This window comes from Ranitomeya imitator, chromosome 2 (assembly GCF_032444005.1).
Source record: "Ranitomeya imitator isolate aRanImi1 chromosome 2, aRanImi1.pri, whole genome shotgun sequence".
NCBI lineage: Eukaryota > Metazoa > Chordata > Amphibia > Anura > Dendrobatidae > Ranitomeya > Ranitomeya imitator.
This window is the reverse complement of record NC_091283.1, coordinates 34,761,175-34,787,783: the sequence shown is the minus strand read 5'-3', so window position 1 is coordinate 34,787,783 and position 26,609 is coordinate 34,761,175. Positions and strand designations below refer to the sequence as shown.

The 26,609-nt window shown below is 47.1% G+C and overlaps 1 protein-coding gene across 1 annotated transcript; it reads right to left on the bottom strand.

Annotated features, from left to right (window-relative positions):
- Positions 1-11,286: 11,286 nt before the first annotated feature.
- LOC138666199 (mucin-2-like) lies at positions 11,287-22,615 on the bottom strand. Its single transcript, XM_069754439.1, has 2 exons — positions 22,558-22,615; positions 11,287-13,586 (listed from the first exon to the last, which is right to left on the bottom strand). Exons 1-2 carry the CDS (start codon positions 22,613-22,615, stop codon positions 11,287-11,289), a joined length of 2,358 nt encoding a protein of 785 aa, XP_069610540.1.
- Between the last annotated feature and the right edge of the window lie 3,994 nt (positions 22,616-26,609).

Below are 26,609 nucleotides of genomic sequence, written 5' to 3'. Positions count from 1 at the left end.
ACATCCTCTGTGCTGCTGTGGCTGGCTCTCCTGACTTCCTCTGTGCTGCTGTGGCTGGCTCTCCTGACATCCTCTGTGCTGCTGTGGCAGACTCTCCTGACATCCTCTGTGCTGCTGTGGCTGGCTGTCCTGACATCCTCTGTGCTGCTGTGGCTTGCTCTCCTGACATCCTCTGTGCTGCTGTGGCTGGCTCTCCTGACATCCTCTGTGCTGCTGTGGCTGGCTCTCCTGACATCCTCTGTGCTGCTGTGGCTTGCTCTCCTGACATCCTCTGTGCTGCTGTGGCTGGCTCTCCTGACATCCTCTGTGCTGCTGTGGCTGCCTCTCCTGACATCCTCTGTGCTGCTGTGGCTGGCTCTCCTGACATCCTCTGTGCTGCTGTGGCTGGCTCTCCTGACATCCTCTGTGCTGCTGTGGCTTGCTCTCCTGACATCCTCTGTGCTGCTGTGGCTGGCTCTCCTGACATCCTCTGTGCTGCTGTGGCTGGCTCTCCTGACTTCCTCTGTGCTGCTGTGACTGTGGAGACCTGGGTGTCGTAACCAGTGCCTTCCCCCCTCCCATCAGTCCCGTAATCAAACACACACAGTCCTAGGTGGGTTGAACAGGTCGGTCACAGTTTATTAATTAATAAGCAGAGAAAGGGCAATTACATATCGTAACGAGCGGCTCGCGCCGAGCTCCTGTCCGTGATCGACAGGGGAATTGGCCCAACGAGCGGTTACGACCTTTGCCCTCCCCCGCTTCTTCCGCTGTGACTTAATAAAGGTTACCAGGGTTAGTTATATCACATACGTATGCAAAAAAACACTTTTTTTTTTTTTTTTATTTTTTTTTATATATTACAACATAATTTACCCATTTACATTCTCCTGCGGGTTAGTATCATAATTAGCCTTTAAAAGGGGAGGGTGGGTGGGACAAACGCTTCCAGGTGTCCTGCCGAGAGTGAAAGAGAAAGTTCTCGGCCGGACACCTGGATTTATCCCCTGTAGGAGTGGCCGTAGGACCCCTCCCCTCTAGTGCCCACTGGCCGGCTGGGGGTCTTCCAATTAGTGCATCACTAAAGGGGGGGGGGAGTGATGCTAGGGGGGAACTGGCACAGACCACCTTTACGTGCAGCTCTCTATGTGCTCCCCAGTCAGAGACGCGCACCTTATTCAGTACCGCGTCTGCCAGACTGTGGAGACCTGGGTGTCGTAACCAGTGCCTTCCCCCCTCCCATCAGTCCCGTAATCAAACACACACAGTCCTAGTTGGGTTGAACAGGTCGGTCAGTTTATTAATTAAATAAGCAGAGAAAGGGCAATTACATATCGTAACGAGCGGCTCGCGCCGAGCTCCTGTCCGTGATCGACAGGGGAATTGGCCCAACGAGCGGTTACGACCTTTGCCCTCCCCCGCTTCTTCCGCCACGGAGGATCCCGTGTACTACCTACGCGGGACTCCGACCCCACCCCTCGATGTTAGGGCCTGTTCAACCCCATCCTGTAAACCGGACAGAAAAATATCGAGGCCAATGTCCGTTAGGTGAACTCCGTCCGGTCTTAATTGTGGCGTGTTATCCCCTTGTAGCTGGCGGTGCCGGATCACGATACCGCCTCTTCCTCTCACATATTTTCCAATCCGAGCATTGAATTTGCTCCTTGTCCGCTCTATGGCTTTTTTATCTCTTACTCCGTGCCAGACGGCCCGTGGTGTTATATCCGACCACACCAGGATCATGTTCCTGAATAGACAGCTGAACCTTTCCATATCAGTTGTCACCCATTTGTACAATTCGGCCACCTTTTGTTTGCCAAGGTCATTGCCACACGCGTGTACCACCATTATCATCGGATGTTCCGCCATCCCTGCTATTCCAACCATCTCTTTGAACACCTGTTTCCACTGGAGGCCTCTGACACCCCTCCATTTAACTTTTATGCCCGGGAGGTAAAGATTTATCCCTCCTGGCCGCCGTTCGGCCCTCTTTTCGGCCCAGTAAACGTAGGAATCTCCTACCACCCAAACTTCAACCCCTGTAAGAGACAACACATGTTAATTAAGCAAGTCGGGTCTAATGTATCTGGCGAAGCATGCGGACTTCCAACGACCCCTTCTCTGCACCTTGGCCTCTGGCACTCCTGCCCTAGCCGCTTCCGTGGCTGCCCCAATGCGGAACGAATGTGTTCCGTACTCCTTTGGGTTTGCGCCGTTTTTTTCCAAGCATAGCTTGAATATCGCCTGGAATTGGTACTTGGTCAGGGGGGACCCGTCTGTATGAGTGAAGAAAAATCTACCAGCGTGTCTTATCTCGGCGAATCTTCTAACCATTTTTAGCGGGCAAGCTGGGCCATCAGTGGAGTTAACCAGGACCCATGTTCCCCTACCGGTGGGATCGCATTTGGATTTTCTAACCCTGATGCGCAGGGCGTCGCTGCATATTACTATGTCCTCATAAATTAGGCCGCCTTCCGACGCGTTTTTTGACCGCGGTAGCAATTCACTGATACGCAGTGCTCCGAAAAAAACGGTCGCAAAAGCTGCCGATAAGAGGGCTGCCTCGTATTGCGATGAGCAGACTGACGGGGATAACGCAATCAGGTCCTGCAATAGTCTCAGTGAAATGGGGCGGCGACATTCTTGGCTTGGCTGAAGCCTTTTCCAACCTTTTATGGCTTGTCTTATGCAAAAGGACTTAGTTACGTCTACCCAACCCAATAATTGAAAGAAAAATGCTAGCCCCGATAATTTCCGTTGTGCCGAGGTGCCCGACGCCCCATCTCCTCTCATCCGCATTAGAAAATCAGTCGTCACCGCGCTTCGTGCTTGATCGCATTTATCGACTGGCCTACCCCGAATTAGTGAGCACCACTCCTCCCAAGCCTTACCATACACCTGCCAGGTAGCTGGCGAAACGGAGGCCCGGATTAAGGGCATCAATGATTGGCCACTGTATCCCACAGGGACAGTGGACACAGGATACCCAGGGGTTGCGCGTTGGGCTGCTGGATTCTGAAAGCCTGCCAATTGGAAAATAACAATGGGTTAATGATATTCTCGTCAACCTCCGCCACCACGGTGGCTCTACACCAAATATTGTTTTCTAGGCATATCAGTGCGAGCCGTCGCAAGAGAGCGAGTATGGGCAAGGATGGAGACGACATGTGATTTAGACTCCTCGCTGTTTTCACATTTTTAGTTTGGAAACGAATGTTCATGTTCCTCAATAGATCGGCCCATATCTCCAACGCTGCTACTACCGCAAACAATTCCCATAGGGCCGGGTCTTGCCCCCACTTTGTTGTCGTCCATCTTTCTGGCCAACCAGATTTGCACCATTGGTTTTTATAGATTGCTGCGAAACCCTCCTTTTTGTTCCACCCTATTGTCAGCCCTAATTCCTTGCTTGTGATCTCTCTAGCCATGACACACGTGTGACCGTTGTACAATTGCAGGAACGTCTGCCATACCAGCAGATCAGCTTTTAGCGAACGAGTGAGCCTAATTCTATGGCCGGGCTGCGAAGCGCCTTTTGTTGCCAGAGATAGTCTGCGCGAGAATGCTCTGCCGACCGGCATTACGCGGCAGGCAAACGTCAGTAGACCCAATAACGCCTGCATTTGCTGTAGGGTTACCTTTTTAACTTCGCGGAAGCCTTTCAACATTTGCAGGGTTTTTTGTATTTTATCCTCTGGTAAGCGGAACACCATCAAGTTGGTGTCTATTTCAATGCCCAGAAAGGGCAATACATTACATGGACCCTCCGTTTTCTCCGGTGACAATGGCACGCCGAATTTGAGTGAGATAGATTTGAATTTTTCTAGTAGATCGGAGCAGAGTTTAGAATTTCTGGGGCCGACGAACAGGAAATCGTCGAGGTAGTGAATTAGGGATTTACTGCCCGTTTCGTACTGAACTACCCAATCTAGGAAGGTGCTGAATAGCTCGAAATAGTGACATGAGATGGAACATCCCATTGGGAGGCACATGTCGAAGTAATAGTGTTGGTCCACTTTGCAGCCCAGCAGGTGGAAACATTCGGGGTGCACGGGTAGTAAACGGAATGCCGATTCAATGTCCGATTTGGCGAGCAGGGCGCCGGTCCCGGCTGCCCGCACTAATTCTACCGCCCTATCAAAAGACGCGTATGAGACAGAAGCTTCTTCTGGAGTAATTGCGTCGTTAACCGAATCGCCCTTTGGGTGAGATAAATGATGGATTAGGCGGTATTTCCCGGGTTCCTTTTTTGGTATGATGCCTAACGGTGATATTTTAATGTTTTTGAAGGGGAGCGACGTAAAGGGGCCTGCTACCCTACCCAATTCTACCTCCTTTCCAATTTTTTGCCTAAGAATTTTGGGGAATTCGCGAGCCGATTTAAGGTTATCGGATAGGGTTGGCGTTCTTGTTAGCCTAAAGGGAATAAAGAACCCGTCGGAGAATCCCGCCTGCAGCTGCTGAGCCGCTTTCTTATTGGGGTAGAGCTTTAGCCAGGGGGCCATCGCGGTTACGCTCACTGGGGTTCTGCCTTGTAGGCCCTTTGTGCGGCTGACGAGTGCACCTTGATGCTTGGTGTCCCCCCCCGCAAGCGGAGCATTCGTGTCTGAACTTGCATAGCGCGTGGAAACGGCAGTTTCCCTCGTTATATAGCCAGCAGGCCCCGGGTTTTCGCACGACCACTGAGTTCTGACCTGCGGCTCCGGAGTAATTAGTGGTCGTGGCTGAAAAGGGGGGCTGCTTTTGAGACAACATCATACGCAACCACACGTCTGTCGCTTTTACCCCCCAGCCTAGATCGGGCTGTAGGGCCAGACGCCTGCGGAACTCCTCGTCGTACCTTCGCCAGGCTGAACCGCCGTGCGACTTGTACGAACTATATATCATGTCCTGATATATAAACAATTCGGAGCAGCGTTCCGGATGTTTCTGGCCCATAATACAGCCCAATACTGCGAAGGCCTGGATCCAATTATTCATGGTTAGAGCAATTTTCGATCTCCCCCTATCAAAACCCCTATCGTTCGCTTTATCCACCGTTTGTTGGTCGGCTGATAACAGCGACCATATATCTATGTAATCGTTGCTCCATATCTTCAGTCTCGTTTCCTGGTCTATATGAGCGCCTAGCGGACTGATCCCGCAGAAGAAGGCGTCTTTGTGTAGATTAGCGCATTGTGGTATTGAATTGTTCACCACATTTCCCCTTGCCTGAGATAATTGCAGGATTATCTCCTTTAACGCTGAAGTTAGCTCCATTTCCTTCACATTAACCCCGTAGCGTAACGTTTCCTCGCTACCCTTGGAACACTCACCGCTGTGTGATTCTGGACGAGTGGACACCGATCCTGGAGGAACCCCCGCCGATGTTGACGGGGGGATGTCGCAGGACGGGGAAACTCTGGCTCCCGCTACAGCGTGGGACTGGCCGATGTGCTGAGTATCGTGCGTTGGAGCCCGATTACTACCACATAGTGGCGGATTGATGGCTCCGTCTTCAGCGACTGCGCGGTGATAGTTGTGGCTGGAAGCCGCGGGGGGAGCCCGATTACTACCACATAGTGGCGGATTGATGGCTCCGTCTTCAGCGACTGCGTGATGGTTGTTGTGGCTGGAAGCCGCGGGGGATTGTTCTCCCCGGCTGAAAGCCCTAGAGGGTGCCCGCGATTTAGAGGACTTGCCACGTTCACGATGAATCTTATCCGGACTTAGCGATACCTCGGACCCCTCGGATGTTGCTGATGAAAGCCATCCTGAGGCCCGGGATCTGCGGCGGCTCCTATGGGAGTTGCGTCTGCGGCGGTGACGGGAGGGGCGTTTAGAGGAGTAGCGGGAACGGCGACGGGAGTTATCGGAGGAAGATTGGGAGGACGTGCGGCGTCTACGCCTTCGTCCGCCGTTATTATGCGGTGCAATGGGGGGGATTCTATCAGTAGACAGAGGGGGATAATTGGCCGTAGATGGTCCTGTAACGCTAATCGGAAGGGGGGGCGTCAGGAGGTAACCATATTCATCCCCATTGCTGGGATTTGACGGGGCAGCAGTTAACGGATAATTTTTATTTAGGTTTTGGGCAGTGGGGGGAGGTGATAATGTGTTTGTGTTTGGTGCGTTTACTGAGGTGTCGCCATGATTCCCGCTGCGCGGCTGTTGAGCGCCTTGCTCGGTCCCATGGGACCGAACAACGCGCTCTTCAGCCGCCCTGTGACCTCTCCGGCCTGACCCCTGATACCCCCGTACAGGCATCAGGGCTGCGTCTGCCGGGGGTAGGCTGGTGGTCAGGCCAGGTGATAAATCAGCACGCTGATCGGTCGATTTCGACCGATCAGCGCACTGTGGGGAAAGTGAGGGGTTAAAACCAAGCCCCTGGTTACCCCCTGCGGGCGGCGTATATGTGCCCGCAGGGAAGGCAACCGAGGACTGGCCAGCGCTGTGTTCAGCGCTCATCTGCCGCGACCGGAAGTGGGTGGGCGGGGACCGGAAGTGGCTGGGCGGAGCCTCCCAGCACTCCGAGCGGTGTCCGAGGCCTCCGGAAGACGCCTGCAGCTGCGAGGCGGCGAGGCCCTCCCCTCCCCGACCTGGAGCCGCTCCGGGGCGCGGGGTAAGCGGGCGGATCGCCTGCCACCCGGCGCCACCACCGGCCTCTCCGGAGCGGCCGGGGAAGGGGGCGACACCGTCCGCCGCCGGGCGCCGCCGGATGTAGCCCCGCACAGCCGGGACGGAGCCGGCTGCCCATCACTGCCATCTGCCCCCACCGGAGTCCGGACAAGAACCGGCGAGGAGATGCCGGCCACCCTCCGACGGGTGCGACGCCCGGCTCTACCCCGCCGCCTTCGAGAGGCCCCCAGACCCCCTACAGCCGAGGGGTCCGGCACAGACAGCGGCGCAGAGAGGGGCCCCTGTCCACCGATCGGGGCCGGGCCTAACGACGGACCGCAGGGCGCTGGTGCTCCCGAAGGTCTTGGAGGTGAGCTAGGCCCGAGGGGGCCCGATGGCGGAGGGGTGAGGGAGAACAGCCCTGGAGAAGGGATACTAAGGGACGGACCCAGGGGACCAGCGGGCGATGGGGTAATATAGGACGGACATACGGGACCAGGGGACAAAGGGGTAATGGAGGACGGACCTATAGGGCCAGGGGACGAAGGGGTGAGGAAAGACAGAGCGGGGTCAGGAGAAGGCCCAGGGAGGTGAGCCCTGAGGCCGGTAAGGATGGCCTGAAGCCAGTGCTCACCTCTCTGTTCCAATCCTTTCCGCAGGGCCTCGACCAGGGGGTCCGACATTACTACAGGGATGCAGGGACAAACGCTTCCAGGTGTCCTGCCGAGAGTGAAAGAGAAAGTTCTCGGCCGGACACCTGGATTTATCCCCTGTAGGAGTGGCCGTAGGACCCCTCCCCTCTAGTGCCCACTGGCCGGCTGGGGGTCTTCCAATTAGTGCATCACTAAAGGGGGGGGGGGGGGGGGGAGTGATGCTAGGGGGGAACTGGCACAGACCACCTTTACGTGCAGCTCTCTATGTGCTCCCCAGTCAGAGACGCGCACCTTATTCAGTACCGCGTCTGCCAGGCAGACTCTCCTGACATCCTCTGTGCTGCTGTGGCTGGCTCTCCTGACATCCTCTGTGCTGCTGTGGCAGGCTCTCCTGACATCCTCTGTGCTGCTGTGGCAGGCTCTCTTGACTTCCTCTGTGCTGCTGTGGCAGGCTCTCTTGACTTCCTCTGTGCTGCTGTGGCAGACTCTCCTGACATCCTCTGTGCTGCTGTGGCTAGCTCTCCTGACATCCTCTGTGCTGCTGTGGCAGGCTCTCCTGACATCCTCTGTGCTGCTGTGGCAGGCTCTCCTGACTTCCTCTGTGCTGCTGTGGCAGGCTCTCCTGACTTCCTCTGTGCTGCTGTGGCAGACTCTCCTGACATCCTCTGTGCTGCTGTGGCAGGCTCTCCTGACATCCTCTGTGCTGCTGTGGCAGGCTCTCCTGACTTCCTCTGTGCTGCTGTGGCAGACTCTCCTGACATCCTCTGTGCTGCTGTGGCAGGCTCTCCTGACATCCTCTGTGCTGCTGTGGCAGGCTCTCCTGACATCCTCTGTGCTGCTGTGGCAGGCTCTCTTGACTTCCTCTGTGCTGCTGTGGCAGGCTCTCCTGACATCCTCTGTGCTGCTGTGGCTGGCTCTCCTGACATCCTCTGTGCTGCTGTGGCTGGCTCTCCTGACATCCTCTGTGCTGCTGTGGCTGGCTCTCCTGACTTCCTCTGTGCTGCTGTTGCTGGTTTTCTGGATGGAGCTGTGCACACTAGTGATGAGCGGGTGTACTCGTTGCTCGGGGGTCCTCTGAGTATTTGTTAGTGTTCGGAGATTTCGTTTTTGTCCCCTCAGCTGAATGATTTACGGCTGCTAGCCAGGCTGAGTACATGTGGGGGTTGCCTGGTTGCTAGGAAATTCCCACATTACAAATACTCGGAGGACCCCCGAGCAATGAGTATACTCGCTCATCACTAGTTTGCATATGGTTGGTTGATGTAGATAACAGAGGAATCTCACAAAGTGTCCAACTGACAATGGAGTCCCTGTGCTCCCAGCAAAGGAATATACAGCCTCAGTGCAGCACTCAGATTCAATTGAGCTGATTACTAGGACTGCAGCATCTCTCTTTCTGTTACATTGAGTACAGGTTTCCTGGAAAAACACTCAACTCCTTCATTGACTTTCATTGTGCTTGGTACCCAAGTCAGGCACCTGAGCAGTCCGACGTGCTCCATTCGAGTACCAAGCACCCGAGCAGTTTACTGCTTGCTCATCACTAAAGGATACCCATTTTGAGATTACAGCATGAAACCCCTCAACTGCATAAAATGTCACTTACTTGTCACAGATGTTGTTGTTGTAGTTGGACCAGTATTTGGTGTGTGGGTACTGGCAATGCAGTGTTTGTTGGGGCATTAGTAGTTGTTGAAGCTGCAGTTGTAGTGGGAGATGGAGTAGTTGTGTGACGTACAGTAGCAGTTTGACGTGAAGTAATGGTAAGTGATACAGTTGTAGTGGATGGTCCACTTGTAGTGGATAGTGCAGAAGTAGTGGGATTTGCTGTTGTAGTGGGAGGTGCCATTGTAGTTGGAGATGCTGTAGTAGTGGGAGGTGCATCAGAAGTGGGAAGTGATGGGAAGTGCAGTAGTAGTGGGAGGTGAAGTTGTAGCAGATGATGCAGTAGTAGTGGTAGGTGCAGTTGTAGTAGGTGGTGCAGAAGATGCAGTAGTACTGGGTGGTACATTTGTCGTGGATGGTACATTAGTAATGGGAAGTGTAGTAGTAGTGGAAGGTGTAGTTGTAGTGGGAAATGCAGTATTAGTGTGAGGCATAGTAGTAGTTAGAGGTGAAGTAGTGGTAGGTGATAATGATGCAGAAGTAGTGGAAGGTGCTGCTGTAGTTGGTAGTGCAGAAGTAATGGGAGATGCAGTTGTAGCTGGTGGTGCAATAGTAGTTGGAGGTATAGCAGTAGTGGCAGTTGCAATAGTAGCAGGTGGTGCAGTTGTAGTATGTGGTGCAGTAGTACTGGAAGATGCAGTAGTACTGGGAGGTAAAGTTGTCGTGGGTGGTGCAGTAGTAGTGGAAGGTGCAGTTGTAGTGGGAAATGCAGTATTTGTAGGTTGTGCAGTTGTAGGTGGTGCAATAGGTACAGTTGTCAAGGTAGGTGTAGTAGTAGTGGGAGGTGCAGTAGTAGTGGGAAGTGCAGTTGTAGTTAGAGGTGTAATACTAGTAGTAGTTGGAGCTGCAGTTGTAATGGGATGTGCAGTAGAAGTGAGAGATTTAGTGGGAGTGGGAGGTGCAGTTGTAGTTTGTTGTGCAGTTGTCCTGAGAGGTGCAGTTGCAGTTAGCTGTGCAGCTGTAATGAATGGTGCAGTTGTAGTTGGTTTTGGAGTTGTAGTGATATAAGCAATTGTAGTGGGAGGTACAGTAGAAGTGGGAGGTATAGTAGCAGTGGGAGGTGCAGTCGTAGTTGGTTGTGCAGTTGTAGTGGGAGATGCAGTTGTAGTTGGTTGTGCAGTTGTCGAGTGAGGTGCAGTAGAAGTGGGAGGTATAGTAGTAGTGGGAGGTGCAGTTGTAGTTGGCTGTGCAGATGTAGTGGGAGATGCAGTTGTAGTTGGTTGTGCAGTTGTAGTTTGATAAGCAGTGGGAGGTGCAGTAGACATGGGAGCTATAGTTGTAATGGGAGGTGCAGTTGTAGTTGCTTGTGCAGTGGTAGTAGGAGGTGCAGTTCCCAGGCTCGAGGTCATATGAGGACATCCAGCAGAGGGCGCATCACCGCGACTGAAGGTAACTATAGGTCATTGACCTACATTACCTTCATTCCCGGGGGTTTTACAGGCACGAGCACAGATGCATTATAGCAGAGCTCCTGCCTGTAAAATATTTTAACCCCTTCAGATGGATTTACATCGTGGGACGTTACAAATCTACGGAAGGTATGTAAATTGTTGGTTTATTATTTTTAATTTGTTACAGGTCGAGGGTCTTCAGGTGGATTGAGAAAGCAATAAAATATTACAACAACTTGTGTGTTTATTTCATTAAAATACTTTTTAATAATGTGTGTGTGTTTTTTTAACCCTTTACTAGTATTGGATTAATAATGGATAGGTGTCAGAATTGACGCCTCTCCATTATTAATCTGGCTTAATGTCACCTTACAATAGCAAGGTGACATTAACCCTTCATTACCCCATATCCCACTGCTACACGGGAATGGGAAGAGAGTGGCCAAGTGCCAGAATAGGCGCATCTTCCAGATGTGCCTTTTCTGGGGTGGCTGGGGGCAGATGTTTTTAGCTGGGGGGGGGGGGCGGCAATAACCGTGGACCCTCTCCAGGCTATTAATATCTGCCCTCAGTCGCTGGCTTTACCACTCTGGCAGAGAAAATTGCGCAGGAGCCCACGCCAATTTTTTCCGCGATTTAACCCTTAAATTTAATAGCTACAGCGCCGAAATTTTGCACATACACACTACTAACATTAGTAGTGTGGAATATGCAAAAAAAGGGGGATATGACATGGTTTACTGTATGTAAACCATGTCTCATATCATGTCGGGTTTAGGCAGGAGAAATGAAAAGCCGGCAATTGAATTACCGGCTTTTCTGCTATATCGCGCTGAAGTAAATATAAAAATATATAGATTTCCCATTGACTTGCATTGGGTTTCGTGTTTCGGCCAATCCCCCGACCCCGACTTTTCAAGAAGATCGGCCGATTTCACTCAACTCGACTTTTGAGAAAGTCGGGTTTCACTCAACCTCAAAAAAGGAAAAGTCGCTCAACCCTAATAACCAGTTGTTGTGGGAGGTGCAGTAGAAGTGGAAGGTATAGTAGTAGTAGGAGGTGCAGTTGCAGTTGGTTGTGCATTTGTAGTGGGAGGTACAGTTGTAGTTGGTTGTGCAGTTGTTGTGGGTGGTGCAGTTGTAGTTGGTTGTGCAGTTGAAGTGGGAGGTGCAGTAGAAGTGGGAGCCATAGTAGTAGTGGGAGGTGCAGTTGTAGTTGGTTGCGCAGTTGTGGTGGGAAGTGCAGTTGTAGTTGGCTGTGCAGTTGTAATGGGGTAAGCAGTTGTAGTGGGAGGTGCAGTGGAAGTGGGAGGTGCAGTTGTAGATGGTGGTGCAGTTGTAGTGGGATGTGCAGTTGTAGTTGATTGTACAGTTGTAGTTGGATAAGCAGTTGTAGTGGGAGGTGCAGTAGAAGTGGGAGGTAGAGTAGTAGTGGGAGGTGCAGTGGTAGTTTGTTGTGGAGTTGTAGTGAAAGGTGCAGTAGAAGTGGTAGGTATAGTAGTAGTGGGAGGTACAGTTGTAGTTGGTTGTGCAGTTGCAGTGGGAGGTGCAGTTGCAGTTTGTTGTGCAGTTGTAATGGAATAAGCAGTAGTAGTGGGAGATGCAGTAGAAGTGGGAAGTATAGTAGTTGTAGTTGATTGTGCAGTTGTAGTGGGAGGTGCAGTTGTAGTTGGTTGTGCAGTTGTAGTGGGAGGTGCAGTTGTAGTTGGTTGTGCAGTTGTATTGGGAGGTGCAGTTGTAGTGGGAGGTGCAGTTGTAGTGGGAGGTGCAGTAGAAGTGGGAAGTATAGTAGTAGTGCGAGGTGCAGTTGTAGTTGGTTGTGCAGTTGTAGTGGGAGGTGCAGTTGTAGTGGGGTAAGCAGTTGTAGTGGGAGGTGCAGTTGTAGTTGGTTTTGCAGTTGTACTTGGAGGTGCAGTAGAAATGGTAGGTGTAATAGTAGTGAGAGATGCATTTGAAGTTGATTGTGCAGTTGTAGTGGGAGGTACAGTTGTAGTTGGTTGTGCAATTGTAGTGGGAAAAACAGTAGAAGTGGGAAGTATAGTAGTAGTGGGAGGTGCAGTTGTAATTGGTTGTGCAGTTGTTGTGGGAGATGCACTTGTAGTTGGTTGAGCAGTTGTAATGGTAGAAGCTGTTGTAGTGGGAGGTGCAGTTGAAGTGGAAGGTATAGTAGTAGTGGGAGATGCAGTTGTAGTTGGTTGTGCAGTTGTAGTGGGAAGTACAGTTGTAGTTGGTTGTGCAATTGTAGTGGGAGTTGCAGCTGTAGTGGGAAAAGCAGTAGAAGTGGGAGGTATAGTAGTAGTGGGAGGTGCAGTTGTAGTTAGTTGTGCTGTTGTAGTGGGAGGTGCAGTTGTAGTTGGAAGTGAAGTTGTAGTGGGAGGTGCACTTGTAGTTGGTTGAGCAGTTGTAGTGGTATAAGCTGTTGTAGTGGGAGGTGCAATTGAAGAAGGTGTAGCAGTGGGAGATGCATTTGTAGTTGGTTGTGCAGTTGTAGCGGGAGGTACAGTTGTAGTTGGTTGTGCAATTGTAGTGGAAGATGCAGTTGTAGTGGGAAAAGCAGTAGAAGTGGGAAGTATAGTAGTGGGAGGTGCAGTTGTAGTTGGTTGTGCTGTGGTAGTGGGAGGTGCAGTAGTTGGTTGAGCAGTTGAAGTGGGAGGTGCAGTTGAAGTGGAAGGTACAGTAGTAGTGGGAGATGCAGTTGTAGTTGGTTGTGCAGTTGTAGTGGGAGGTACAGTGGTAGTTGATTGTGCAATTGTAGTGGGAGATGCAGTTGTAGTGGGAAAAGCAGTAGAAGTGGGAGGTATAGAAGTAGTGGGAGGTGCAGTTGTAGTTGGTTGTGCTGTGGTAGTAGGAGGTGCAGTTGTAGTTGGTTGTGCAGTTGTTGTGGGAGGTGCACTTGTAGTTGGTTGAGCAGTTGTAGTGGTAGAAGCTGTTGTAGTGGGAGGTGCAGTTGAAGTAGAAGGTGTAGTAGTAGAGGGAAATGCATTTGTAGTTGGTTGTGCAGTTGTAGCGGGAGGTACAGTTGCAGTTGGTTGTGCAATTACAGTGGGAGATGCAGTTGTAGTGGGTTGTGCAATTGTAGTGGGAGATGCAGTTGTAGTGGGAAAAGCAGTAGAAGTGGGAGGTATAGTAGTAGTGGAAGGTGCAGTTGTAGTGGGTTGTGCTGCTGTAGTGGGAGGTGCAGTTGTAGTTGGAAGTGAAGTTGTAGTGGGAGGTGAAGTTGTAGTGGAAGCTATAGTTTTTTTGGGAGCTGCAGTAGTAGTTAGTGCAACAGTAGTTGTCTGTGCTTCACAAATGGTTAGACCTGCAGTAGCGATTTAATAGAATTGAGATGCCAAAATAATATTTTCACATACATTATTACAGATTCTGTGCTTTGGACCTCGATATTATGTACTTCTTTATATATTAAAGTAGGATGGACATTTGGGTTTCCAGCTCACTGCACCACAATAAATAAATAATTTTTCATTATTTAGATCATCTAAACTTCTGGCACTATGTTTTAGCAATGTGTACAACATTACATAGTATTCCATGATCCTCAAGTACAAAAACACTCAACTCCCTACGGAAGCCAGGGTGTCCTGACTTTAATGGGTGGACCAAATTTGCCCAGGTTTGTTGTTATAACACTGCTTCATTATTAATCGATGAAATGGAAATTGTACTTGAATGAAAAAAATACAAAATAGGATGGACTCGGAACTAAGGGTGGTGTTAAGGAATATAATGAGTAGGTGGCAAACTAGGATGTCTCTGTAACACGGTCACAATTCATGCATAACAAACAGCTATCATGCTGAACTTCAAGAGCCAAGACTGCAGAGGGCATATGTATCTCTTGTTATGTGCCAGCTACATCCTGGGAAAGTTGAAATTCACATCACAACCTTTGTTGGCCACATGTGATGAGCGAATTGTTTAGAGGAGAACCAAATAGTCCTTGAACTTTACAAAAGATTCCTATTTGCCAAAATCTATTTTTTTTTAATTTCCCAGTAAAATCCACGCTATTTGGTGAATTCAAATATTGTCACAATCGGTCGCCTCTACTGGTGAACGAATCTGACAAAAATTTGAATTTGACAATTTACTCAAATTTGACCAGGAAATTTGATTTGCATGCATAGCGTCGTCCTGTGCGTAACATTGTCTGGAACTCCAGGTCTAAGCAGCGCATCATAAAGTTGCGGCACACAACATGATGTGACTAATGTCGTCGTAACCTTAAAATGTGCATGCTCAAAGACATCCCGGCTCGACGCACACGCAAGTCTGGGACTTCCAGCCGAATTAGGGACTTTCAGCTAGTCATCTCAAATCAATCATCTGGTGACTTGTTGACTCAAGTGGAAAATTAAGAAAGGACACATTTACATTATGCTAAAATTAAGGGACCCAGAATGGGATGGGTATTTTGAAAGCTCTGACCTTGTCACGGAGATCCAGCCCCACCCATGACCTAGATTGTTAGACGTGTGATAGTGTCAAGCAGCTGCTGACGAGAAGCATATTTTTATATCCGATTTGACGCCTCCTCACACATTTTTAAGCCCAGCTAGCCACAAGGTAGAACTCACTGCCGTATCGAGGCTGACGTTCTTCAGATTTATTGTATCTTCAGTTATAATTTACCAAAAGTTTGTGATCCTTCAAAGGGAGATGGAGGCAGACATATAAACTCTGTCCTCATGGAATGATGAAGGTGGGGAATTTATTACAGTTTTGCTAAGAAGCAGTCTGGCGGCAGCTTCACTTTTTCTTCATGTTCGTGCGTTTACAAGGTGTTTCCATGGAAGAGGCATTCATTGATTGGAGAATCTGGCAGTCATAAATAGATGTTGGTGCTTTGTTACGTTACATAATTATATGTCATAGATTGTGCTGGAATATTCAGAGGCAACATCTGTCAGGTAGGAGACACAACCTTTAGGTTTGTGGGATTGCACATTTTGGAAGGGTTTTTTGGCCCTGAGGGGCAGATGTACCGATAGGTCCTGGTCACCTACTATCTGGTGCACCCTTGGATTTTGATATTCACTTTTGTAGACAGAAAACATTATTTATCCTTTGGTTGCAAGTGCTTGGACTGACACTACTTGCTAAATCACGAGGTCAAAATGTCTAATCACTATGAACGTGATCCTTCCACCCATTATGTTCATAGTGATAAGACATTTCATGGAGCAGCAGTAAAATGCTACTGATTCATACAGATCCGTCACCAGTTTTCACTGTACAGTCTGCATCATTAAAAAGATTTTTAAGACTTGATTATGCTGGTATACTTACTTTGAAAATCCCTCTCCAAATGGCTGTATACACCTAGTGCAGTGTTCCCCAACTCCGGTCCTCAAGAGCCACCAACAGGTCATGTTTTCAGGATTTCCTTAGTATTTCACAGGCGATGGAATTATTGTCTATGAAGTGGATGCAATTATCACCTGGGCAATACTAAGGAAATCTTGAAAACATGACCTGTTGGTGGCTCTTGATGACCGGAGTTGGGGAACACTGACCTAGTGGAACGCCGCACCGCTCTTATATTATAATGAGCATTTTGCAACTTCAGCAGGACTCATAAAATACTCATTGTTATTTCAGGATTTTACAGTTATTTTAATATGGATTTTCAAGTGAAGTATACCAGCCTCATCAGATCTAAAGGTACCTTCACACTGAGCGACTTTGTAACGATAACGATAGCGATCTGTGACGTTGCAGCGTCCTGGATAGCGATATCGTTGTGTTTGACACGCAGCAGCGATCTGGATCCTGCTGTGCCATCGTTGGTCAGAGCAGAAAGTCCAGCACTTTATTTCGTCACTGGATCACCCGCTGACATCGCTGAATCGGCGTGTGTGACGCCGATTCAGCGATGTCTTCACTGGTAACCAGGGTAAACATCGGGTTACTAAGCGCAGGGCCGCGCTTAGTAACCCGATATTTACCCTGGTTACCACTGTAAATGTAAAAAAAAAAAAACACTACATACTTACATTCCAGTGTCTGTCGCATCCCCCGGCGTTCTGCTTCCCTGCACTGTGTCAGCGCCGGCCGGCCATAAAGCAGAGCACAGCGGTGACGTCACCGCTCTGCTTTATGGCCGGCGCTTACACAGTGCAGGGAAGCAGAGCGCCGGGGGACGCGACAGACACCGGAATGTAAGTATGTAGTGTTTGTTTTTTTTAACATTTACACTGGTAACCAGGGTAAACATCGGGTTACTAAGCGCGGCCCTGCGCTTAGTAACCCGATGTTTACCCTGGTTACCAGGGGTCTTCGGCATCGTTGGTCGCTGGAGAGCTGTTTGTGTGACAGCTCTCCAGCGACCACACAGCGACGCTGCAGCGATTGGCATCGTTGTCTAGATCGCTGCAGCATCGCTAAATGTGACGGTACCTTTAGAGATCTACTCAATAATGAATGCAGTTTGCATTATGACTCCTAGTAATGTCTTAAAGAGGTGCGGAAACAGCCTTGTAAAAGTTCACACTGACTACTTAAATAATGTACAATTTTTAACATTTCCCCAAAAATATATTGTGGGATATAAAATTTATCTTACTTTTGTTTTTATGTTTTTTTTTTATTTTGTCATTGACATTCCATGCAGCTAACATTTTTTGCTTTTATTTTATTTCTTTTCATCCATAAATAAATCCTCTATTTTAGCCCCTTAATCCCATATGACGTACTATCCCGTCCAGGTGACCTGGGACTTAATTCCCATGGACGGGATAGTACGTCATATGCGATCGGCCGCGCTCACGGGGGGAGCGCGGCCGATCGCGGCCGGGTGTCAGCTGCCTATCGCAGCTGACATCCGGCACTATGTGCCAGGAGCGGTCACGGACCGCTCCCGGCACATTAACCCCCGGCACACCGCGATCAAAGATGATCGCGGTGTGCCGGCGGTGCAGGGAAGCATCGCGCAGGGAGAGGGCTCCCTGCGGGCTTCCCTGAGACGATCGGTACACGGTGATGTGCTCACCGTGTACCGAGCGTCTTCTCCCTGCAGTCCCCGGATCCAAAATGGCCGCCGGGCTGCATCCGGGTCCTGCAGGGAGCACTTCCGGGTCAGGATCAGGCTGCAGCTGCAGCTCTAACCCTGCCCGGCTGTATGTCAGATCACCGATCTAACAGAGTGCTGTGCACACTGTCAGATCGGTGATCTGTGATGTCCCCCCCTGGGACAAAGTGAAAAAGTAAAAAAAAAAATTTCCACACTTGTAAAAAAAAATAAAAAAAAAATTCCTAAATAAAGCAGAAAAAAAAAAATATTATTCCCATAAATACATTTCTTTACATAAAAAAAAAACAAAAAAAACAATAAAAGTACACATATTTAGTATCGCCGCGTCCGTAACGACCCGACCTATAAAACTGGCCCACTAGTTAACCCCTTCAGTGAACACCGTAAGAAAAAAAAAAAAAAAACGAGCCAAAAAACAACGCTTTATTATCATAACGCTGAACAAAAAGTGGAATAACACGCGATCAAAAAGACGGATATAAATAACCATGGTACCTCTGAAAACGTCATCTTGTCCCGCAAAAAACGAGCCACTATATAGCATCATAACCAAAAAAATAAAAAAGTTATAGTCCTGAGAATAAAGCGATGCCAAAATAATTATTTTTTCTATAAAATAGCTTTTATCGTATAAAAGCGCCAAAACATAAAAAAAATGATATAAATGAGGTATCGCTGTAATCGTACTGACCCGAAGAATAAAACTGCTTCATCAATTTTACCAAACGCGGAACGGTATAAAAGCCTCCCCCAAAAGAAATTCATGAATAGCTGGTTTTTGGTCATTCTGCCTCACAAAAAATCGGAATAAAAAGCGATCAAAAACTGTCACATGTCCGAAAATGTAACCGATAAAAACGTCAACTCGTCCCGCAAAAAACAAGACCTCACATGACTCTGTGGACCAAAATATGGAAAAATTATAGGTCTCAAAATGTGGAGACGCAAAAACTTTTTTGCTATAAAAAGCGTCTTTTAGTGTGTGACGGCTGTCAATCATAAAAATCCGATATAAAAAACTCGCTATAAAAGTAAATCAAACCCCCCTTCATCACCCCCTTAGTTAGGCTAGGTTCACATTGCGTTAATGGGTTAACGCTAACGGACAGCGTTGCACGGCGAAAATGTCACAATTAACGCCGTGCAACGGGTCCGTTAGCACAACCATTGACAGCAATGTGATTTTCGGGTGTAGCGCATCGCTAGAGCGTGCCATTTTCGGCTCGCGCTAGCAAGGTGCCGTTCTTTTGTGGCGCGCCTCAGACGCTGCTTGCAGCGTCCGCGGCGCGCCCGAGGTCCGATCCCCGATCTTCCAGAGCGGGGACGTTAACGCGACCACTAAACACGACACCTAAAAAGACATTGCGTTAGCGCAATCCGCTAGTGCTAAACGGATTTCCCTAATGCAATGTGAACCTAGCCTTAGGGAAAAATAATAAAATTAAAAAAAATGTATTTATTTCCATTTTCCCATTAGGGTTAGGGTTAGGGCTAGGGTTAGGGCTAGGGTTAGGGTTTGTATTACATTTACGGTTGGGATTAGGGTTGGGATTAGAATTAGGGGTGTGTCAGGGTTAGGTGTGTGGTTAGGGTTACAGTTGGGATTAGAGTTAGGGGTGCGTTTGGATTAGGGTTTCAGTTATAATTGGGGGGTTTCCACTGTTTAGGCACATCAGGGGCTCTCCAAACGCGACATGGCGTCCGATCTCAATTCCAGCCAATTCTGCATTGAAAAAGTAAAACAGTGCTCCTTCACTTCCGAGCTCTCCCGTGCGCCCAAACAGGGGTTTACCCCAACATATGGGGTATCATCGTACTCGAGACAAATTGGACAACAACTTTTTGGGTCCAAGTTCTCTTGTTATCCTTGGGAAAATAAAAATTTGGGGGGCTAAAAATCATTTTTGTGGGAAAAAAAAGGATTTTTTATTTTCACGGCTCTGCGTTGTAAACTGTAGTGAAACACTTGGGGGTTCAAAGTTTTCACAACACATCTAGATAAGTTCCATGGGAGGTCTAGTTTCAATATGGGGTCACTTGTGGGTGGTTTCTACTGTTTGGGTACATCAGGGGCTCTGCAAATGCAACGTGACGCCTGCAGACCAATCCATCTAAGTCTGCATTCCAAATGGCGCTCCTTCCCTTCCGAGCTCTGCCATGCGCCCAAACAGTGGTTCCCCCCACATACGGGGTATCAGCGTACTCAGGACAAATTGAACAACAACTTTTGGGGTCCAATTTATTCTGTTACCCTTGTAAAAATACAAAGCTGGGGGCTAAAAAATCATTTTTGTGAAAAAAAAAAAGAATTTTTATTTTCACGGCTCTGCGTTATAAACTGTAGTGAAACACTTAGGGGTTCAAAGTTCTCACAACACATCTAGATAAGTTCCTTGGGAGGTCTAGTTTCTAATATGGGGTCACTTGTGGGGGGTTTGTACTGTTTGGGTACATCAGGGGCTCTGCAAATGCAACGTGACTCCTGCAGACCAATCCATCTAAGTCTGCATTCCAAATGGCGCTCCTTCCCTTCCGAGCTCTGCCATGTGCCCAAACAGTGGTTCCCCCCCACATATGGGGTATCAGCGTACTCAGGACAAATTGGACAACAACTTTTGGGGTCCAATTTATTATGTTACCCTTGTGAAAATACAAAACTGGGGGCTAAAAAATAATTTTTGCGAAAAAAAAAAAAAAATTATTTTAACGGCTCTGCGTTATAAACTGTAGTGAAACATTTGGGGGTTCAAAGCTCTCAAAACACATCTAGATAAGTTCCTTATGGGGTCTAGTTTCCAAAATGGTGTCACTTGTGGGGGGTTTTAATGTTTAGGCACATCAGGGGCTCTCCAAACCAACATGGCGTCCCAACTTAATTCCAGTCAATTTTGCATTGAAAAGTCAAATGGCGCTCCTTCCCTTCCGAGCTCTGCTATGCACCCAAAAAGTGGTTTACCCCCCACATATGGGGTATCGTCGCACTCAGGACAAATTGCACAACAACTTTTGTGGTCTAATTTCTTCTCTTACCCTTGGGAAAATAAAAAATTGGGGGCGAAAAGATCATTTTTGTGAAAAAATAAGATTTTTTATTTTTACGGCTCTGCATTATAAACTTCTGTGAAGCACTTGTTGGGTCAAAGTGCTCACCACACATCTAGATAAGTTCCTTAAGGGGTCTACTTTTCAAAATGGTGTCACTTGTGAGGGGTTCCAATGTTTAGGCACATCAGGGGCTCTCCAAACGCAACATGGCGTCCCATCTCAATTCCAGTCAATTTTGCATTGAAAAGTCAAATGGCGCTCCTTCCCTTCCGAGCTCTGCCATACGCCCAAACAATGGTTTACACCCATATATGGGGTATCAGCGTACTCAGGACAAATTGGCCAACAATTTTTGAGGTCCAATTTCTTCTCTTACTCTTGGGAAAATAAAAAATTGGGGGCGAAAAGATCATTTTTGTGAAAAAATATGATTTTTTATTTTTACGGCTCTGCATTATAAACTTCTGTGAAGCAATTGGTGGGTCAAAGTGGTCACCACACATCTAGATAAGTTCCTTAGGGTGTCTACTTTCCAAAATGGTGTCACTTGTGGGGGGTTTCAATGTTTAGGCACATCAGTGGCTCTCCAAACGCAACATGGCGTCCCATCTCAATTCCTGTCAATTTTGCATTTAAAAGTCAAATGGCGCTCCTTCCCTTCCGAGCTCTGCCATGCGCCCAAACAGTGGTTTACTCCCACATATGGGCTATCAGCGTACTCAGTACAGATTGTACAACAATGTTTGGCATCCATTTTATCCTGTTACCCTTGGTAAAATAAAACAAATTGGAGCTGAAATAAATTTTGTGTGAAAAAAAGTTAAATATTCATTCTTATTTAAACATTCCAAAAATTCCTGTGAAACCCCTGAAGGGTTAATAAACTTCTTGAATGTGGTTTTGAGCACCTTGAGGGGTGCAGTTTTTAGAATGGTCTCACACTTGGGTATTTTCTATCATATAGACCCCTCAAAATGACATCAAATGAGATGTGGTCCCTAAAAAAAAATGGTGTTGTAAAAATGAGAAATTGCTGGTCAACTTTTAACCCTTATAACTCCCTAACAAAAAAAAATTTTGGTTCCAAAATTGTGCTGATGTAAAGTAGACATGTGGGAAATGTTACTTATTAAGTATTTTGCGTGAGATATCTCTGTGATTTAAGGGCATAAAAATTTAAAGTTGGAAAATTGCGAAACTTTCTAAATTTTCGCCAAATTTCCATTTTTTTCACAAATAAACGCAAGTTATATCGAATAAATGTTACTACTAAAATGAAGTACAATATGTCACGAGAAAACAATGTCAGAATCGCCAAGATCCGTTGAAGCGTTCCAGAGTTATAACCTCATAAAGGGACAGTGGTCAGAATTGTAAAAATTGGCCCGGTCATTAACGTGCAAACCACCCTCGGGGCTTAAGGGGTTAAAAATTCTAATAGTCTCTAATGTATCTGGTCTAGTTTTCTCCACCAGCTCAATGACCTAGGTCCTATAAAAATTGCTTTTGTTTTCTTCCTTAAAAATAATATTATTGTATCTTTGTTTTTTTTAAGACGGACGAAAGGAACGTCTGAAGAAATCTCACAGTAAATTCTTGCCTTGGTTGTGGGACTACACATGAATGATAACCCTCACCCCATCCTAAAATACCTTGTTAGGAATGGAGGACTACCCACAAAGCCACCTATTGCCTTCATTTTCCTAAATTACTGAATCAAATTACTTTCTAGGAACTAAAAGCCCGGAGAGATAACTTTTAGTTTCTGGATAAATTCAAGTTTTTAAATTTTTCTTTTAAGTATTGACCTTCTGTTTGAATATTTTTACGTTATATTTTATATCAACTTAGAGAATGTCTTTTATTATCTATTTCTATTTATTGCCAACTTCAATTTTTAGAAAAGGTTTTTCTGGAAAATCTCAAAATAAAAAAATCCCATCATCCTTTTTGCCTTTGTTATTTTGTCCAAGTTTTTGTCAAATCATAGCAAAATCTTATCTCTAACCCCCATGTAAATAATTAACTTGGATCCTAATTAATTGTAACGCTAGTAGCGTCTTATATCTAGTTGATAATACCAAAGTTGCTGTACTGACAAAATTAATTTTTTCAAGCTATTTTACTTATTAGAATGATTTGAAATTAATTAGACTCTATGTAAAATTAATCTAATTTGTAGGGTACTTACCTTTAAGCAAGAAGAGGAACAAGAGAAAAAGCCCATTGGGCCTTGGTCCGCTTCTCATGGTGCCTATCACTAACTCCTGTGTCTTGAAGATAGTAGATAAGGAGTATCACAAACTCTTAGAAATAGGAATACCATCTTTGTATAGTCTTTCTGATGGGATGATAGAATTCATAAACAATGTCCGATGTGTCAGATTATAAAAATCTCACATTCGGACAACCCCTATCACATTTGATAAATCGATCTTCAATTCACTTAAGCAATGTAAAGCAATTATGAGCTCCTACTAAGTATATTATTTGCCTTCTCCATGTCTGACTCATCGGATTCATACCATTGGAATGTAGAATGTATCAGAGCTCTCTTTTCTCCTGAATGTAATGATGTATAATTTCTTAATTAGAAATCAGTGATAAGAAAGTCACTTGTAATCTGACAAATAAAATCTTTACTGAAACTAATGATATCTACAAACAAAAGCGTAGAAGGTCTACCGAGCACCGATACCTTTCATGCCGGGGCATAACACCTAGCTTAGATTGGGCACAGCTTTCTTGGTAAACCAACACAAAAGGTTAGAAACAAAGGAACAAATCCAAAACAGCCATCATAATCGTATGTTACTAAAGGGGTTTTCCAGGACTATTTGATCTTCTTCCTAGTGGACTAAGAACTGACAGGCAGGGAGTTGCCAACTATCTGCCTGATTTGTTCAGCACCGATCTCTGCTGGTTCTGCAATTTTGCTGCTTCACGTCAACAGAGCTCCTCTTTCTCTTCCAGACTGCTCTGTTGATGGGGGTGTGATTTCCAGTGTTATAGTGGTTCACAGTCTAGTTCCTCACAGTTATGCAGTGGTGAGCTGGCTTTCAATCAGCATGACATCATCAGTAGTGTTGAGCGATACCGTCCGATACTTGAAAGTATCGGTATCGGATAGTATCGGCCGATACCCGAAAAGTATCGGATATCGCCGATACCGATATCCGATACCAATATAAGTCAATGGGACACCAAGTATCGGAAGGTATCCTGATGGTTCCCAGGGTCTGAAGGAGAGGAAACTCTCCTTCAGGCCCTGGGATCCATATTAATGTGTAAAATAAAGAATTAAAATAAAAAATATTGATATAATTACCTCTCCGGAGGCCCCTGGACATCACCGCTGGTAACCGGCAGCCTTCTTTGCTTAAAATGAGCGCGTTTAGGACCTGAGAATGACGTCGCGGCTTCTGATTGGTCGCGTGCCGCTCATGTGACCGCGACGCGACCAATCAGAAGCCGCAACGTCATTCTCAGGTCCTAAATTCCTAGAATGAGGAGTTTAGGGCCTGAGAATGACGTCGCGGCTTCTGCCTATGCCGAGTTGCATAGGCAGAGTTAGGCGCAATCCACGGCTGCCTCTAGTGTTGTTGGAGAGGATTAGGGATTGCGGTCTGCAGAGTTCCCACGTCTCAGAGCTCGTTCTATGATTTTGGGTTATTGTCAGATCACTGTATGTGCTCTGACCGCTATGTTCATTGTTGTACTGAATTGCCTCTCATAACAGCCCATAATGAAAAAAATTAAATTGTTCCAGATAACCCATAAACCGGTTCGACAATGCTATGTTGTTATCCAGTGGCCATCCCAGCTGCCAATTAATCCACATGGGAAAAATCCTCAAAAGTCTGTAAATCACAGCCCAACCCCATATTGATCGCACAAGGACACATAAGCATTTCCAAACAACTTATGGCTTTGCCAATGTTTACCAATGTTGGTCATTTCATGCCACTCATCATACGTAAAGCCAAGAGAGAAGGTATGGAAGGAAACAGTGATGCTTCTATCTCCATGGAAAGAAAAGACAGAGATGGTAGTAATTGATCTGCAAGGACCCAATCCAGTGGTAATGTCAGTAATTTGTGGCTGCTGGACGGGGGCCCTGTGAACTGACTCCTACTTGTCAGCATCTGCCATTCTTCTTTTGATTAGCAGGCCTGATTCGTCATCATATGTGTTTATGTCAGGCACTATTCCCAGGGCACTAGTCTAGTGGCCATATAGTTTATTGGGGATCTTTAACAATTTTCTGAAGAGTCGTGTACTTATAGCTTGATTTTCCTACGTAACCCAACAAAGTCACCCAGTGTCTCATCGCGAGCCTACGTAACCCAACAAAGTCACCCAGTGTCTCATCGCGAGCCTACGTAACCCAACAAAGTCACCAAGTGTCTCATCGCGAGCCTATGTAACCCAACAAAGTCACCAAGTGTCTCATCGCGAGCCTACGTAACCCAACAAAGTCACCCAGTGTCTCATCGCGAGCCTACGTAACCCAACAAAGTCACCAAGTGTCTCATCGCGAGCCTACGTAACCCAACAAAGTCACCAAGTGTCTCATCGCGAGCCTACGTAACCCAACAAAGTCACCCAGTGTCTCATCGCGAGCCTACGTAACCCAACAAAGTCACCCAGTGTCTCATCGCGAGCCTACGTAACCCAACAAAGTCACCCAGTGTCTCATCGCGAGCCTACGTAACCCAACAAAGTCACCAAGTGTCTCATCGTGAGCCTACGTAACCCAACAAAGTCACCAAGTGTCTCATCGCGAGCCCTAAGTGTCTCATCGCGAGCCCAAACATACAGAAGAACCTTCCTCAGACGACCATTAATAACCTCACTGATATGAGCAAAGGCTGCAAGTGCTTGGAGCTCTTTCTCCATCCTGAGTAAATCGAGAATGTTGTTTCTATTTTTTTAATCATTTTGGATATCACTAACGTCTCCAGTCTGTGATTTCCATAATTCAACTTTAACTTCTTGGTGTTGTTATTTCAAATGTTGCGGAGAGTATATATTACTCTAGCCTTCAGGACTCATTCACATGTACTTAGTTTCATCATTAATTTTATGCAACACTTTTTTTTCCCATCCGGAAAGTATCACAAACATGTTCTTAGGGCTAGCGGAACGCAACAAATTATAAGAGAGATGGTATAAGGTGCGCTCGCAGCCCGGGGTCTACCGTGCAGAGATGGAACCTGCTGCTGAGTAATGACGGACTATATGGCGGTACAATGTGGATACACACACGAGTTAACTTCACCCTGGGTGAAGGAAGCAAAATCTGTTGCATCACAGGGCCGCGGTACCGCACCAAGAGCGCAAGCAAGGAGTCTCAGGTCTCTATCCCAAGACACAGGATTAGAGTACGTTCAGACCACATGCGCTCGACACCGCAACTGGGGTGTCAAGAGTGAGGCTATGTGCACACGTTCAGGAATGTGTGCAGATTTTTCATGCAATTTTCCTGACGAAAACCTGATATTTTCTTCCGGAAATCCGCATGCGTTTTTGGTGCGTTTTTGATGCGTTTTTGGTGCGTTTTTTTCTAGTGTTTTTTCAGCGTTTTTTAAGCGTTTTTAAGAGCAAATAAAGTTGGTTAAAAAAAAAAGAAAAAAAGAGACTCTCAATAGGTCATTTCCTGTTCCAACCCCTCTTCTCCATTTTGCCTTTTTGTTGCATTCAACATGCCGCACGTTCAGCCCCATTGGCGTCTTTCGCCACAACAAAACCATCTTTTGTTGCTGACCACCACAGTGAGCAGGTAATATAATGTCATTAGATGTGCACACTATGCGGACTATGCTGTGGATATGCAGTGTTTCTGTTGCTGCGGATAGGCTACTTCCCACTTCCGTAACGCTCCCTCGCAATCTGTCGTTTTGGGATAAAACGGATCCTGCATATGTGCTTGCAGGATTTTTTTTTTCCCATACACTTGTATTTGCAATGGTTTGCGACGTTTTGCCGCACGTTGCATCCATTGTGCGATGTATGTGTCTTTTTTTGGCAGACCGTCGACACGAAAAATCCTTACCTACATGTTACTTTCTTGGTGCAACAGAAAATATAACTTAAATGCACAAGAGTGCGTGCTGTGCCGCATTGGCGGATGCCACTAACCACCCAGACTTGGGATAGGTAAGCGATCTAATAGCGCATGGCGCCGCACTGGCAGTCACAGCAATAAGACGCTGTTTCATGTGTTAATTGCTGATAGCTCAG